We start from the raw sequence: 17,530 nt of genomic DNA on the forward strand, positions 1-17,530 counted from the left end.
GTTTAGATGGCTTTATTGAAACACTAGCTGAGTACCCGGCGCTGCCCGGTTTTTCCTACCATGTCCTTGTGTGGGAGGAAAAGCAACAAAGGAGGAAGCTTTCGTCCTCTTATCCCGTCCTTAAATCCTGACCCCATATCCCCTCCTGATATCCCGACCCCAAATCCCATCCTCATATTCCGACCTCATATCCTGTCCTCGTATCCCCTCCTCATATTCCGACCTCATAAACATGTCTTCATATCCTCAAATCCCATCCTCATATCCCGTTCCCATATCCCGTCTTCATATCCCATCCCTATATCCCGTCCCCATATCCCGTCCTCATATACCGTCCTCATATCCCGACCCCATATCCTGTCTTCATATCCCGTCCTCATATCCCATCCCCAAATTTAATCCTCCTTTCTAATCCTCATATCTCGTCCTCATGTAGGGATGAGTTGGGGTAAAGATATTGTAAGCTGAAAATAAAAGGGGTGTGACTTGAAGGGTGAGCGTGTCTTTGCAAGATGGGGCATGGAATGCGTGGAGAGTGTGGCTTGCCAGCCAGACTGACGCATTCACCAGGAGAAGGAGTAAGGCACCAAAAGTCCTATATACTAGCATGGGACTTAAAACAAAAACCCCATCCTTCACATATGGGGGTAGGTTAGGGGTTAATTTAACTATTATATATATTTGTTTGAAAATATAAGTAACCTGTGACCAAGTATTATCGAAATATCTCCAGCCGTACGGAGGTTATGCTGGAACATTCATTTCCCACAGATTTCCATTGGACTTTAAACAAAAACCCAGACCCTCGGAAGTGGGGTTAGTTAAGGTTAAATTACCTATCCTATGTTTGTTGTCCACATATAAGTAACATGTGTGCCAGGTTTCATGTTAATATCTTTTGGAAGTGATGCTGGAACATACACACACATTGATAAGATATATATATATATATATATATATATATATATATACTAGAAGATGAAATATCTATGTCTACACTTAGTGTGTTCTACATGTATGAATCTATTAAAAGCAGAGCAGGTGGACTTGGGAATAAGCCCCATTACCATCACATTTTCCCCCATGTTTAGTGTGTACATCAGGAAAGCTCCCAAAGTACATTGTCAGATCTATACCAAAAGAGTGTCCTTATTTCCTTCTTCTTATGGATATATGTCAGTATATAAAAACAAAGGATGAAATGGATAACTGGTGAGATCCTGTAACAAATGTTAACCTCCTTCTACCACTTTATCTCTCAAAAATTCTAATAAAAGTAAGAAAAATGAAGTGCACATAACATGCAGCCCAATTTACAATAACATATTAAATAGTTAACTTACTAAATCGCATAACAGTTTTGTGGTGGACTCGGTCAATCCTACTTGTTCCTAGAGATATGGAAGAGAAAAAATACTTATTATCAGAATGCTAAAGAAATTGGTGCAAAGTTAAGAGACAGACTCTTACTTATGAAGCGCTACCATTCCTGTCTACCATTTTTCACAATGTCACCTATTATTTGGTGTCACTAGAGATTGGAAGACTTCGAATAGAAAATGTGTAAATAAAGTTTAATACCGGTACATAATAAAAGTACATACATTTGGGGAGATTTATCAAAACCTGTCCAGAGGAAACGTTGCTGAGTTGCCCATAGCAACCAATCAGATCGCTTCTTTCATTTTGCAGCGGCCTTGTTAAAAATGAAAGTAGTGATCTGATTGGTTGCTATGGGCAACTCAGCAACTTTTCTTCTGGACAGGTTTTGATAAATCTCCCCCATACATCTAAACAAACTAAGCGTCTATTATTAAAGGGGTTATCCAGGGAAAAACTTTTATATATATATATATATATATATATATAGGATCCAACAATAACGCAGCACTCCAAAGAACTTTTGAACCTTATTTTGAATAACAACTATTTTGTTTTTGATAACAAATATTATTTACAGTTAACCGGAACCGCCATGGGGACGAACGTGGCACCAATGTATGCGAATCTATTTGTGGCTACCCTGGAGGAGGGTGTCGTCTATGGATCCCACCATTTCAGACATTGTCTGGGATGGTGGCGGTTCATTGACGACATCTTCCTCCTATGGGAAGGGTCAGTGGATGAGTTACAGCTATTTTACGAATTCTTGAATAATATGGACCCAAATATTAAATTTACGATGACACATTCTACCTCTGAAGTGAGTTTTTTGGATGTATTAGTGAGGAAGGTAAATGGCAAATTAACAACACAATTATATACAAAACCAACAGACAAAAATACATTGCTACACTTCAATAGCCACCACCCCAGGAGTATGATAAAATCATTGCCCTACAGCCAAATGCTGAGGGCTAGAAGGGTGGTGGATAATGAAGATGCTTTAAAACAATCTCTTGAAACCATGACAAATAATTTCCTGGTGAGAGGATACCCGAGGAGGGTGGTGGATCAACATAGACAAACGGTGGAGACTCTAGATAGAGAATCTGTATTGTTGAAAAAACCAAGAACTGAGAACAAACGTATTCCATTTACCTCTACCTATCATGACATGAGCGGACAGATTGCAAAAATATTGAATAAACATTGGTTTATATTGAGAAACAGCTACAAGGAAATTGATGAATTTTCGGTTGGTCCACTCATGTCCTATAGGAGAGGTCAGAACATCAAGGACAAATTGGTTAAAACAGAAGTCATACCAGAGAATAAAACAGGGCAGACATTCTTGACCCCTAGGAGGATGGGATCATATCCTTGCCTGTCCTGTATAAATTGTAATCAGATGATGAAAGGTTCTACATTCATACATCCAGTTACCCAACAATTACATACATGTAGGTATTTCCTCACGTGTGACTCTACATGGGTCATATATATTCTTATGTGCCCATGCAAGAAGTTATACGTGGGACAGACCACATGGAGCTTAAAAGTTAGAATTAACAATCACAGGTATAGCATAAGGAAAGGTAAAGTTGATTTACCAGTTTCTAAACACTTTATTGATTGTAAACATTCCGAGAAGGACTTGAGATTTATGGCGATTGATTTTGTACCAGCACCAACAAGAGGAGGTGATAGATTGGCATTATTGAAAAGGAGAGAAATGTGGTGGATTCATAAGTTGGATTCACTAAGACCAAAGGGCCTAAATGTAGATTTTAACATTATTTAGAATATGGCAGAGAGTGCATAACCAGAAGTGCCACATAGAGTTTTGACTCTGAATCCTAAGGCAGTCACACACAGTTTTGGATAGGGTACTATGTATAATTGGATATTATTTTTACAACCTTTTTTTTCTTTTTTCTGTTTGTCTATTCTTATAGATCTAATACAAGATGAAACACCAAGGAGAAGACATTACCTGCTCTGTGTAGATCCTCTGTATGGCGTTATTCTAGAGATCAATAAACTTCAAGAATTATGTTTAGAATATGTGCCTTCCTTGAATATAATATGGTATTATAGTGTTTGAATTGGTTCAGTGTGCATGCATGTCGGTTCCCCTCTCCAACGGTTCGATGTGTAATTGAGAGAGAGTCCCCATATACAGTTGGTGGGTGACCCTGTCTCAACACACATTTATTTCATTTCTTAAAATCCTTTTTATCAATTTTTTTTCTTTTCTTATTTTTTTACCTTGTTTTTTATTATTTCCTTTTTATTTATATACCATCAATGGATAACCGAGACCACATTGAGTATGACTGATGCTGCTATGATAACAGAGAAGCTCCAACCAAGATGTAGGTGGGTAGACGGAGACATGTTGGGACCCTACAATCCCAATGTCACTGTCCCCCGGTGACAGACATCCCTTTGGAGATCAGAGATGACTCTGAGGGATGAAAGTCCTACACAAGAGGAGCGATTCTGAGATGTAAATGTAAAGTATGTCTGGGTATAAAATTGCCCTAAAAAAGAAGGGATCCTTATAAATAAGGAATGATATTTTTCTTTATATTTGTTTATTTATTTATCTTTTTTATGTATTTTTTTAAAATTATTCTTTATTTTTAAAAAAAAATTTTTTCATTTTTTTATTTTTATTTTTTATTTTTTCATTTTATTTCAATTTTTTTGTACTTTATTATTATTTCTTTATATACATCTTTTTATTTTTCTATTCAATATCTTTGTTGGTTAACGAACTGACCTTCATGCACTATATATATAGATCTGGTTAATAATAAATATATATCATTAGTTTTTATGGAATAACTTGTATTCAAGTCTGGCATGTACCTTTATAACATCCGTCATGCCTGTCTCCTGCTTTACACCAGTGCTGATCAGCACAGGTGGTAACCAGGACAACGGGCGACGCTTTCAGTGCAGTAGTATGCGGAAGTGATCACATGACCCGGGGCTAGTCATGTGACTTGTTCGCGCGACAGCTCTGGACTGGGACCGCTTCCTGCACAGGCGCAGTGGTGTTTTCACCCACGCCACTGGACGCCATTAAACGAGTACAGAGCGGGTAAGAGTCAAACTCCCCATTTAATTATATTATATATGTATAATTGTATTGTACAGCTGCTATGTATTAACATAATGTCAGTGGAGTATCCAATTTCGAGCGCAGCTATGTCTTAATACACTTGTATGCACTAATATGCACGAATTTGCACTTTAATATATAAAAGATGCACTGAAGATCTATGATATATACACAAGGGAAGATGTATGTACACACTGTTTACAAAATTTTAATATTTTTATGTAATGAGCACTTAATTGAAATTTGTATGATGTTTAATGCACATGGGTATTTAAACCCCCTATTGATGTGTGACACTAAGCTTGAAAATGGCTCCATAGGAGCAGAAACGTTGCTTGTACTGATGTGACAGGAATAAATCAACACTTTTTTCACCGTTCTTTGGAGTGCTGCGTTATTGTTGGATCCTATTTAAACTGAGGACTTTTGGTCAAGAAGTTTTTTGGACGCTGGCACCCACACATTGAGGCTGAGTAGTGCTGCAATACTTTTTTGGCTTTTATATATATATATATATATATATATATATCAACTGGCTCCAGAAAGTTAAACAGATTTGTAAATTACTTCTATTAAAAAATCTTAATCCTTTCAGTACTTATGAGCTGATCAAGTTGAATTGTTCTTTTCTGTCTAAGTGCTCTCTGATGACACGTGTCTCGGGAACCGCCCAGTTTAGAAGCAAATCCCCATAGCAAACCTCTTCTACTCTGTGCAGTTCCCGAGACAAGCAGGGATGTCAGCAGAGAGCACTGTTGCCAGACAGAAAACAACAACTCAACTTCAGCAACTGATAATTATTGAAAGGATTAAGATTTTTTAATAGAAGTAATTTACAAATCTGGTTAACTTTCTGGAGCCAGTTGATATATATATATATATATATATATATATATTATATAAAAAAGAGTTTTTTTTCCTGGAATACCCCTTTAAAGGTGTCAAGAGAAGCAGACTATAAGAGGACCCTAAGCTGGAGCCCGCCATGATCGCTAAGCCGATATTGTTATGGAAAAAGGTTTGTTTTACCTAAAGTATCTCGACAAGAAAGACTGTATCGCAGACCTTCAGAGCTGTGAACAGTGCTGGACTTGATTACACCAAAAAACACAAGATAAATGAAGAGAAGGGGTCCAGCGTTCCATTGGTAGAACACAATGCCTCCCTTTATTTACTTATGGATCCATTACAGTCTCAAGTACAAAACAGTCTCAAGCTGGAAACATTACAGCTTGATGCGTTTCTTGGTGCCCACTTATTCGTCATAACCCTAAACTAGTAGGCTTATAACCAAGAGGGCCACCACAAAACGCATCAAGCTGTCATGTTTCCTGCTGGAGACTGTTTTGAACTTGACATTTTAGTGGATCAAAAAAAGTTAAAAATGTTATTCTACCACTGTTCCTTTTCTCTTCATTTGTGTTTAGACATCACTCTTGTGGATTACCTGTGTGTCCCTGACCCTCCTCATAGACGGTGAGCTGACTGTATGTTTTCTTGCTCTAATAGGCACAAAATCCCCTCTAGCAGCTTGAAGGGGTACTCCGCTGCTCAAGGTTTGGAACAAACTGTTCCGAACGCTGGAGCTTGTAACGTCATAGCCCTGCCCCCTCAATGCAAGTCTGTGGGAGGGGCGTGACGAATGTCACGCCCCCTCCCATAGACTTGCATTGAGGGGGCGGGGCGTGACGTCATGAGCGAGTGGGGCTATGCCGTCACGAGCTCCCGGCGTCGGATCCAGTGTTCGGAACAGTATGTTCCCAACACTGAGCAGCGGAGTACCCCTTCAACATTTTAAACTATCTGAATAAGACATTCATTTCTGATAGATGAAAATGGACATTATTGAGGCTGTGTAAACTGTTGGAATGCTTTAATAGTAGCGATTAATACTATTTCCTAGACACATACATGTGCATTCACATAGATTGATAGATACATTAGTCTAATAAAAATGAGTAAATATGACTTACTAAAATTGGCTGCAATTTACTAAGAATTTCTTCCGTAGTAGAAGAAACAGTCGATGTTGTTTCATCCTAGGGAAAAAAGAAAAAACTAGCATTACACGAGAGAGAAATAATATGCTAAATTTTTAGCCTCACAAACATATCAAGTTGTAGGAAGTTCACAGTACATGGTGTTTTGGCGCCCAAAGAAAACCTTGGAAAAATATGTTCCCCACTTACCCAGCCACTCATATTATGCTATCAGCTATAATGCTATCAGTGCTAACATACTACATATAATACAGCTACCATCAGTCTCCAAAGTACAACCGCATTACACATGTATTGCTGCTTTGCTTCTCGGTGTAGAGTATAACAAACCCTCCTTAAAGGTTTCTGAAATAATAAATGTTGTCTGGCTAAAATAAGTCTAATGGGTGATATAATTACTATGTACAAATATATGAATGGGACGGTACAGAAGAGATAATGCACCTAGGTCTGTGATCAGAACAAGGTGGTGTCCTCTCAATGTAAAGGAAAGAGGCTTTCAATACCACCATAAACATGGATTCTTTCCAGTAAGAGCAGGGAGCCGATGGAACTCCGTATGCCACATGATGTTGTGATGGTTGATTCACTGAATAACTGAGAAGGCCCTGGATACCTTATCTGTATCTGAGGAAGGGGGTGGCTCCCCCGAAACGCATCATCTGTGTATATTTTATCGTTTTTTTTTCTTAATAAACCACTCCGGTGTTTTACAATACTCCTTTCTTGGATCTACTTCTTACCTGAACCAGCAGCGCCTTTTGGAACGGTCGTTTTTTTTCTCCTCTACATTTGACTTCTATCAGGATTGGATTACTCCTTCTCCTGGGACCCGGGCTCCGCAGCTGGCTCTCCTCTTCTTGGTAAACCCATTCATTGGGTTGATATGCAAATTTCCTATTCGCTTCTGGTAAGGGGCCATCACCTAAGGGCAACTCTCGCCTGGTGACGCCACCTGTCACATTTCTGTCAATTGTTTTAGTGGCAACGCACAAAGCGCCCCCCCCCCCCCTTTTGGTCTCCTTTTTACTATTTTCAGGTTTATCTGTATCTGGGAAGCTAGGAGGAGTGGTTGGCATCCACCTCAAGTCTGGCCTTTTCTGGATCAACACAGAATTTTAATACTTACCCCACCAATTTAATATAAGTTTTATAATGAGAGCTTTCTATACAAGGAGTTTTTTTTATTTTTATTTTTTTTGCGGGTGGGGGGGGGGGTTTGGTGGGGGTTGCTGTTATTTTAGAAAATGTATTATTTAACTGGTCATCACAATTTTAAACCTTGTTCTTTTTATGTAGACTAGATAAAAACTGTATATGATTGTCAACTTATGCCAACCGGTCACAAATTATTTGCCTATATAACCATCTGTAGCATGGAGTATATGAAAGTATCAATTTTTCCTACCATTGTTGGATGTCCACAGTATGATCCATTGTTGCGAAGAAATTGACTTTTAAAGTCGTTACACACAAAATGTCAACTACCCGCACCCTATTATAAAATCACTCCCCAACAGCCCATCCACATGACTTGGTGGAACTAGTCGTATTGGCAGGCGTGCTGTTGGGGATTGATCGATGGTGTATACATGCCTTGATTTCAGCACGCTATTGCTGAAATCACACGTTATCCTGCAGCGATCTTCACACTACTGAGACTGCCACTACTGGGCATATGCAATAGCCCGCTGAGATCAGGGCTGGAGGTTCCCACCCATATGACTAGTTGTGGGTAATTTAAAATATTGCAAAGAAGATTTTAAAAGTACATTTCTTCACAGCTATGGATCAGACTGCAGACATCCAATAATGGTAGAAAATTAGATTTTTTCATACATTGCATTCTGCCGCTGGTTATATGGGCTAAAAAATTGTGACTGGTTCCTTTTAAAGAGACAATAATACTTACAAGTTCCAATCCAGTGATTTCTTTTACTTTGCAATCAGTATTTTTCTGAAAAATGGGAAGGAAGTAAATGACATTGTTATATATAGTAATTATTTCACTTACACTCAATATTTTATTATTATTATTTTTTTTTATTATAGAGTTAATGGTTTATTAACCTCTTATGGACCCATGACCTACCGGTACGTCATGAGTCCGCTCCCGTTCTGTAACGCAGGGCCACGGCGGGTCGGGCCTGGCCTCTAACAACGGCCGTGACCCGTGGCTAATTACCCCCGGCATTGATCGTGGTGCCGCGCGCTATTAACCCTTTAGATGTGGCGTTCAAAGTTGAACGCCGCGTCTAAAGGGAAAGTAAAACAATGCCGGTTAGCTCAGGGAGCTGTTCGGGATCGCCGCAGCGAAATCGTGGCATCCCAAACAGCTTGCATGACAGCCGGAGGGTCCCTACCTGCCTCCTCGCTGTCCGATCGCCAAATGACTGCTCAGTGCCTGAGATCCAGGCATGAGCAGTCAAGCGGCAGAATCATCGATTAGTGGTTTCTTTTGAGAAACCACTGATCAATGTAAAAGATCAGTGTGTACAGTGTTATAGGTCCCTATGGGAGCTATAACACTGCAAAAAAAAAGTGAATAAAGATCATTTAACTCCTTCCCTGATAAAAGTTTGAATCACCCCCCTTTCCCCATTAAAAAAAAACAAAAAACTGTGTAAATTAAAATAAGAATAAACATATGTGGTATCGCCGCGTGCGGAAATGTCCGAATTATAAAAATATATAATTAATTAACGTGCATGGTCAATGGCATATGCGCAAAAAAATTCCAAATTCCAAAATAGTGTATTCTTGGTCACTTTTCATATCATGAAAAAATGAATGAAAAGCGATCAAAAAGTCCAATCAATACAAAAATGGTACCGCTAAAAACTTCAGATCATGGTGCAAAAAATGAGCCCTCATACCGCCCTGTACATCATATGTGGAAAAATAAAAAAGTTATAGGGGTCAGAAGATGACAATTTTAAATGTATAAAGTTATGATTTTTTCCAGAAGTACGACAACATCAAACCTATATAAATAGGGTATCATTTTAATTGTATGGACCTACAGAATAAAGAGAATTTTTAGCGAAAAATGTACTGTGTAGAAACGAAAGCCCCCAAAAGTTACAAAATGTTTTTTTTTTTTTTTATTTTGTCTCACAATTATTATTTTTTCCATTTAGCCGTAAATTAAGTAAAATGACTGACGTCATTACAAAGTAGAATTGGTGGCGCAAAAAATAAGCCATCATATGGATTTTTAGGCGCAAAATTGAAAGAGTTATGATTTTTTAAAGGTAAGGAGGAAAAAATGAAAATGAAAAAACAGAAAAACCCCCGGTCCTTAAGAGGTTAAGTTGGGCTGCATACAATTTGCCGTTAAAGGGGTACTCCAGTGGAAAATATTTTTTTAAATCAACTGGTGCCAGAAAGTTAAACAGATTTGTAAATGACTTCTATAAAAAAAAAAATATTTACTCTTCCAGTAATTTTTAGCAGCTGTATGCTACAGAGGAAATTCTTTTCTTTTTGAATTTCTTATTTGTCTTGTCCACGGTGTTCTCTGCTGACACCTCTGTCCATGTCAGGAACTGTTTAGAGCAGGAGCAAATCCACATAGCAAACCTCTCCTGCTCTGGACAGTTTCTGACAGACAGAAAAGAACTATACAACCTCCTCTGTAGTATACAGCAGATCATAAGTACTGGAAGGATTAAGATTTTTAAATAGATGTAATTTACAAATCTTTATAACTTTTTGGCACCAGTTGTTTTCCACTGGAGCACCCCTTTAAATAGAATGACATCATAACTCAAATCCTTCAAAAAAGTCCAAATGTTTTATGACTACCTGACGCCTAATAACAATTGAACATTCATTTTGCTGATTCTCTTTGCAAATAAATATTTTTTTTCCCCAATGACACAAAAGAAGTTTAATATTCAGTTTAAAGTCCCCATAAACAACCTAATGACCTAATCGCCGATCTGTGGTTGATTTCCATCTGCATTTAACCATTGCATGTGACAGGAATGTTTGAAAGGTTACGTCATATCTATCTCTCAGGTACATACACATCTGCCATTGGTTTCAAATCCTTTGTATACTTTACTTTTTTTTTTTTTCATTTATACATACAGTTGCACGGAAAAGTGTGGTGAACTACCGTATAATTTTCAATAGAGCTCAGTGGGAAATTTCCAGTGCAGCAGAGTCCCATTTCATTCAATTTAACACAATGTCAAGCTCTAGAGGGGACTCAACCCTGCTTTTGTGGCTCTGGCCAGGCCTAGCCCATATTCAGCACTCTTCCCCCTGCTCCCTGTACTACTAGATATCAGGGGGGTGGTGTCTATCAAAGTATCATCCACATGGATGCCAGGACCCAAGGCCAGTCAAATTGTCCGAATTATCAAAGTTGCTCATATCCTTATGTTTGCCGATTTTTTTAAACTTCAAACAGATCAACTTTAACAACTGTTTGTTTTCTTGCTGCCTACAATATCCAACCCCATGACAGGGGAAATTTTAACAGTATATTGAATGTGATTCACTTTACCTCTCTGTGGTTTAATTTTATGTCTGATCTTTGTATATCTACTTATTATTTAAAATGGCAGTCAAATGCAACTTATTATTTTTCACTCATAAGTGTGAAGGTAAGTTACAATAGATATGATATTGTCATAGGACCGGCAAACAGCGTGCCGGTATATTGACCAATGTGTTATCTGTGGTTTTACGTAGCACTGTAGTTAAAGCAACTGTGTAATTACATCACCTGAAAAAACAAATCTTACCAGAACTGATTCCAGTTCCATCCCAAATTCCTGTGTTGATGAAGAATCCCCCTTAAGACATCAAAAGTAAGACAGTTGTTATTTTTGGTATTATGCAGTACTCATTCCCAATACTTGGTGTTTCTACATGTGAATTGTCTACTCATTCTTCCTACTGAATGATCAAATAATGTACATTTTATCGAATTAAAATAATATTTACACATAGTAGTGGGAAGTAGAATTGGTTATAGAAGGACACTGGAGCTCATAAACCTTTCCTAGGTGAATGTAGTTGTAGGCTGTAAGGCCACATCCAGATTCAATAGGGGAGCTGTATATTGTAGGCAAGAATGGGATTACATCTGGCAGGTTCATGGGCATATACAGAAATGATAACGACTTCATGGCGTCCATAAATTGGACCCGCCACCTATTTAGGTTAAACAAACGCTGCCCTTTTTAATGTTCCTTCTTCCATTTTTAGGTGCAAATTTAATTGTTTTTCTTCACTATATTAAAAAAAGCCGAAACTGTTTTAGTTGTATTCTACAATGGCACCGATTTTAAAATGGGCAAATGCAAAGAAAACAGCAATTGCCATCCTTTGCCTTTGTAGTTATCTTTTAGCCGCTTATCTGGGTACTCCGGTGGAAAACTTTTTTTTTTTTTTTTTTAAAATGAACTAAGGCCAGAAAGTTAAACAGATTTGTAAATTACTTCTATTAAAGAATCTTTACCCTTCCATTACTTTTTAGCAGCTGTATGCTGCAGAGGAAATTATTTTCTTTTTTGTCTTGTCCACAGTGCTCTCTGCTGACACCTCTGTCTGTGTCAGGAACTGTCCAGAGCAGCATAGGTTTGCTATGGAGATTTTCTCCTGCTCTGGACAGTTCCTGGTATGGGCATCAGGTGTCAGCAGAGAGCACTGTGGACAAGACAAAAAAGTAAAGAATTTCCTCTGTAGCATACAGCTGCTAAAAAGTACTGGAAGGTTAAAGATTTGTTAATTGAAGTAATTTACAAATCTGTTTAACTTTCTGGCACCAGTTGATTTAACAAAAAAAATTTTTTCCACCGGAGTACTCCTTTAAGGTACATAGATATAAAAAGCATGTTAGCATAACTGTGAGTGTCATTATGAATTCAGGAATATCAAATATGTAAAGTATCTGTTACATTTTTGTAGTGTGGCATAGTAAAAATTTGTTGCCACATTCTCAAAGCCATAACTATTTTTTTCATAAATATAGCCAAATGAGGGCCTTTTTTTGTTTGTTTTTTTGAGGGACTAATTGTAGTGTGTCTTTGCCCCATTTTGGGGTACATATAATTCATGGGAGGGTGGAATGTTAAAAAATAAACTCAACTCTGTGTGCAGTGCAGTACAGATAATAACCTACCTATAGTTTATGGGTTATTGCATTTGCAGTAGAACATTATTTATATATATATATATATATATATATATATATATATATATTTTTATTATGAAGAACCGCTTTAAAAAGAAATATTTTTTAAGAATAAAGAGGTTTACATATTTATACTTTGTATCAGTTTTTTTTTTATATATAAAAATGATATGTATGTGATTTAATCCTGTTTTCTGTCCCACTAGGATGTTAGAAGCAGTGATCATGTGATCACTAGTATATTGCTGTCAACATTTAGGGCTCATTCACACAGCAGAACATCTACCTGGAAAAGTTCTGTGTGTGGCTGGCTAGGACCGCTCAGAAATGCACTGTCTCTATTGATGGCAATGCATGTCAGAGCAGATTCCACTGAAAGAATAAAGATGTTAATTCTTTCAGTTGAGTCTGGAATTTGCAATGGAAATTCTGACATGTGCATGTTACGGCATAATCCCATTATAAAATATGGGAAGCTGCTGTGCCAGGATTTCCAAGCAGAATTATTCCACTCGGAAATTAAGCTGTGTCAATGGGCCCTTACTATTCCAAAGGATCACTAGCTATCAGTGTCACACTGACGGGCAATCTATTAGGAAACACCTCTGGCCCGGCCTAAGAGCCACATCCTAAAGGAGACCTTTGGGGAATTTTTAGTCCACTGGTTGCCATAATAACTATTGGCAACCCACAACCTAAAAACAAGAAAAGTCACATATTATAGCACAAATATTGTGTCTACTTAATTTGTGGCTTTTTTTTATACAAATCTGGTGGAAGTCGCTCAGTACATTCTCACCATTTTTCTTCAACGATTATCTAATCATAGAACATTAATATATACAGTATAAAGCCTTATAGTAGAGAAACTGAGACTGAATATTACAAGTGTCAAAAACATGATATTTTGCTTTCCTTTTGCCAAATGTTAAACCAGTGTTATTTTTGTATAGCTTTTTTTTTATATCATTGTATTAAACAAAACATATAGGTGTCATGGAAAATTTATGGACTTACCTGTCCAGATCTAGCCTTGCAGATAACGTCTCTCGTTTTTTCAAGTAAAGGGTATGAATTCTGTTAAAAGACAAAATTATTACAGAAATGAATAGTCAGTATATATTCAGAGATATATATGCCCATGGGAAATGCACATGCATTTAGGGCTCATTCACACTAGGGAATCTGCCCCCAGAGATATTCTGGGTGGAGAGTCGATCTACAGCGATAGGACCGCTATGAAATGCTCCGTCTTACTAGACTGCAAGACCATTCAGAGTGGATTCTGCCAAAATAATGATCATGTTCATTCTTTCGGCTGCTGCCCCATAATTTCTGAATGGAATTCCGCTAGTAAAATATGTAGTGTGCATGGGCCCCAAAAGTCCTAAATACTTATTTTTCTTTAGCCTTAGGAAATTTTCTGGTGACACATTCTTTTTAAGGTTCAGATTAGAAACGAATATTTTATATTTGAAAGAAAGAAATACCTTGATAGCATTCACCAAACAGTCCTGTGTTTCAGCGCTTATGCGACCTGTGTCAACGTCTTCCTGTCCCTCTCCCTCTCCATCTACCTGTCCCTCTACCTGTCCGTCTACCTCTGCTTCAATGCAGTATCCTGAGGAAGAAATAAAACACTTTAACCAATATTATAATATTATATTTAAAAAAAATGGTGTATAACGCTACCGATGTTCATAGCTATGTCCTAATTCAGTGGTCTCCAAACTGCAGTCCTCCATCTGTAGCAAAACTACAACTCCCATCATGGGGGTTGTAGTATTGTAACAGCTCTAGGACCTCAGTTTTCTGGCTACTGTCATAATAGATAGGAAGGAGCTAGAGATCAGCCAAGAATTAAATAAATAAGCAATAAACCACCTAAAGATTAGAGACCATCATGTAACCTTCCAAGACACAACTGGCTATGGGCTATAAGTGTAAAGATGTACATTTAGCGCCTTAAAGTAATAATCTAATGTATGGCATATCGAGAAATAGGCAACTTACCATTACCAAAAAGGCTGAGACCAACCAACAAGAAGATAGCGATGTTCTTCATTTTGCAGATAGGTGAGTTCTCCTCGATCTACTGATGACAACTACTTACGGCTCCTATTTTTATACTGTCCAAATGCGCTGACATCATCAGAGACAAAAGATAGAGATAATGGGACCATCGTGTGCCAAAACCGCAATGTCCTGTAACATTTACACATAAATACAACCATTGGCATTACATAAATACAACCATTGGCATCACATAAATTCTTAGAAAAAACAACACACTTTTTGACTTGAGTTCAAGGGATTAAAATACCATTGTTTTTCTCCAACCACTAATCCCTTTATTTGAGAACCGAACTATAAAGTCTAGTTCTAATGACCTGTAGGAACGTTCAGCACTATAAGTGCATCATGAAAGATATTGACTACTTGCTAAAAGAAACCTTCACGAATTTCATAAATGGATTTTCACAAACTTAGTTAATTTAACAAAATGTTATTAAAATAGTTTGAATCAGTCCAGATGTTTTACTGCTCTAGTGATTTAAGGATTTTTTATATATGTTATGTATTTATTTATTTATTTATTTTGGTAGATATATTAACATCAATGCTTTTCCCTGTCCCCTTTTTTAGGATTTTTTCAGTCTTCTTTTCCCTTGGATTACTTGGGTGTAAGGTACTAGTACATTATGGGGGCCGAGTCCTATAGGTTACAGAGCTATAGACCTACTTACTTAATATACATTATTGGGTTTACACACTGTTGTATATATATATATATATATATATATATATATATATATATATATATATGTCTATGAAATCTTATATCTATTTGATTATGGTACACGGTAATATCTTTAGCGTTTCCAGAGTTCATTCACAACATCTAGTTTACTAGGCACATGTCACCTTGTAGAGAGTTGTTGTCATTATGATTCGGAACAGGTCTACATTATATTTTTTTATATTTTGTTGCAAGCCATTCTTTTTTTATTTTAATTTATTCCATAGATGTGTCATACAACACGTGTTGACAACTGGCATTACTTATGCTGCTGTGTTGAATATGTTGCGTGTTTTAACATAGTCATTTTATGAATAGATTATGCACAGATCTTTTAATGGGATTGATGTTAACGCTATGTATGAGTAAGGCCAATGTGATTGCTCGAAACGCGTCATATGTCTAGTGGTGTCCATCTGTGTGAATCCATGTGAATTTTTCTACAATAAAGAAGCATCCCATTCCCCGAGCTCTTGGGCTGAACATTTCTTCTTTTCTCTTCATTGTTGCCATCGGTGTGATCCGCATTGGTCCATTCCCAGAGAGGCTTGAGGGTTGAGCTGGAGTTATCTTTTTGTACACAGTCCAGATCTTCATCACAAATGATTAGCTAATTAGTAAACATCATTAATACATATCTGCAATGTAAACATATTACAGATCACTTTTCATCAGTATGTCATCAGTAAGACAACTTACACACAGGACTATTTTAGTCAGTTTTTGTAAGGGTACATTTACACCACTGTATGGGTATGCAGCAGCAGGATCCGGTTGGAAAATTTCAATACCAGCTGTTGAAATAAAATAAAATGGGGTACAGCAATGGGGTACTTCCCCAGTTGGATCCCACTGCTGTATGCCTAAACCGGGCTGTGAATGCATGCTAAGACAAAACTAGGTGCAAGTCTAGAACACGGAAAAAGGGAAATTTTTTTTATTATGTTTTTTTTTCTGTAGGTTCTACTTCTGAATACTAACTAACTGCTATGTGAAGATAGCTTTTCATAGAGAAAAACTATATGGAGTAGAATTTTATCTGGTAAAATGCCAGGCACTATGATGGATACCCAATGGACTCAGAGGGGCCCATTAGGTGCCCTTGGTGGTCAGCATGTAAGGAATCCATTAAAGCCATTATTATTGTGGTAGCACCGATGAAGCAGATTTGTATATTGTTAAATTCTTATATTTGTTATTCGCTAGATCATACAGATTCTTTGTGTCCTTTTATATGTCTAGCTTCTGTATTTGGCTCACAAATCCCTCACTCATGCTGCTCACTCATTCCTACATACACTGCTGTTACGCCGAGCGCTCCGGGTCCCTGCTCCTCCCCGGAGCGCTCGCGGCGTTCCTCTCTCTGCAGCGCCTCGGTCAGACCCGCTGACCGGGAGCGCTGCACTGACACTGCCGGCGGGGATGCGATTCGCATAGCGGGACGCGCCCGCTCGCGAATCGCATCCCAAGTCACTCACCTGTCCCGGCCCCCGGCTGTCATGTCCTGGCGCGCGCGGCTCCGCTCCTTAGGGCGCGCGCGCACCAGCTCTCTAAGATTTAAAGGGCCAGTGCACCAATGATTGCACCAATCAGCCTAATTAGCTTCCACCTGCTCCCTGTGTATATTACCTCACTTCCCCTGCACTTCCTTGCTGGATCTTGTTGCCTTGTGCCAGTGAAAGCGTTTAGTGTTGTCCAAAGCCTGTGTTCCAGATCTCCTGCTATCCTCTTTGACTACGAACCTTGCCGCCTGCCCCGACCTTCTGCTACGTCTGACCTTGCCTCTGCCTAGTCCTTCTGTCCCACGCCTTCTCAGCAGTCAGCGAGGTTGAGCCGTTGCCGGTGGATACGACCTGGTTGCTACCGCCGCAGCAAGACCATCCCGCTTTGCGGCGGGCTCTGGTGAAAACCAGTAGCAACTTAGAACCGGTCCACCGACACGGTCCACGCCAATCCCTCGCTGACACAGAGGATCCACATCCAGCTAGCCGAATCCTAACAACTGCTCATGTGAAGGGATATGTCTGAGGGAGCATCGAGCCCGCCTTTACTCACCATGCATGCAT

The 17,530-nt window shown here is 38.4% G+C and overlaps 1 protein-coding gene across 1 annotated transcript in view; it reads right to left on the reverse strand.

The window, feature by feature from the left end:
• Positions 1–14,985, reverse strand: part of LOC130283203 (uncharacterized) — a 31,825-nt gene extending 16,840 nt beyond the window's left edge. Inside the window, exons 1-7 of the mRNA XM_056532409.1 lie at positions 14,678–14,985; positions 14,155–14,285; positions 13,682–13,741; positions 11,271–11,321; positions 8,426–8,470; positions 6,487–6,552; positions 1,344–1,391 (exon numbers count right to left, since the gene is read on the reverse strand). Coding sequence (XP_056388384.1) covers positions 1,344–1,391; positions 6,487–6,552; positions 8,426–8,470; positions 11,271–11,321; positions 13,682–13,741; positions 14,155–14,285; positions 14,678–14,729 — 453 coding nt within the window. The 5' untranslated portion in view covers positions 14,730–14,985. The remainder of the gene's footprint in view (positions 1–1,343; positions 1,392–6,486; positions 6,553–8,425; positions 8,471–11,270; positions 11,322–13,681; positions 13,742–14,154; positions 14,286–14,677) is intronic.
• Between the last annotated feature and the right edge of the window lie 2,545 nt (positions 14,986–17,530).

Source organism: Hyla sarda, chromosome 7 (genome assembly GCF_029499605.1).
Source record: "Hyla sarda isolate aHylSar1 chromosome 7, aHylSar1.hap1, whole genome shotgun sequence".
Lineage (NCBI taxonomy): Eukaryota > Metazoa > Chordata > Amphibia > Anura > Hylidae > Hyla > Hyla sarda.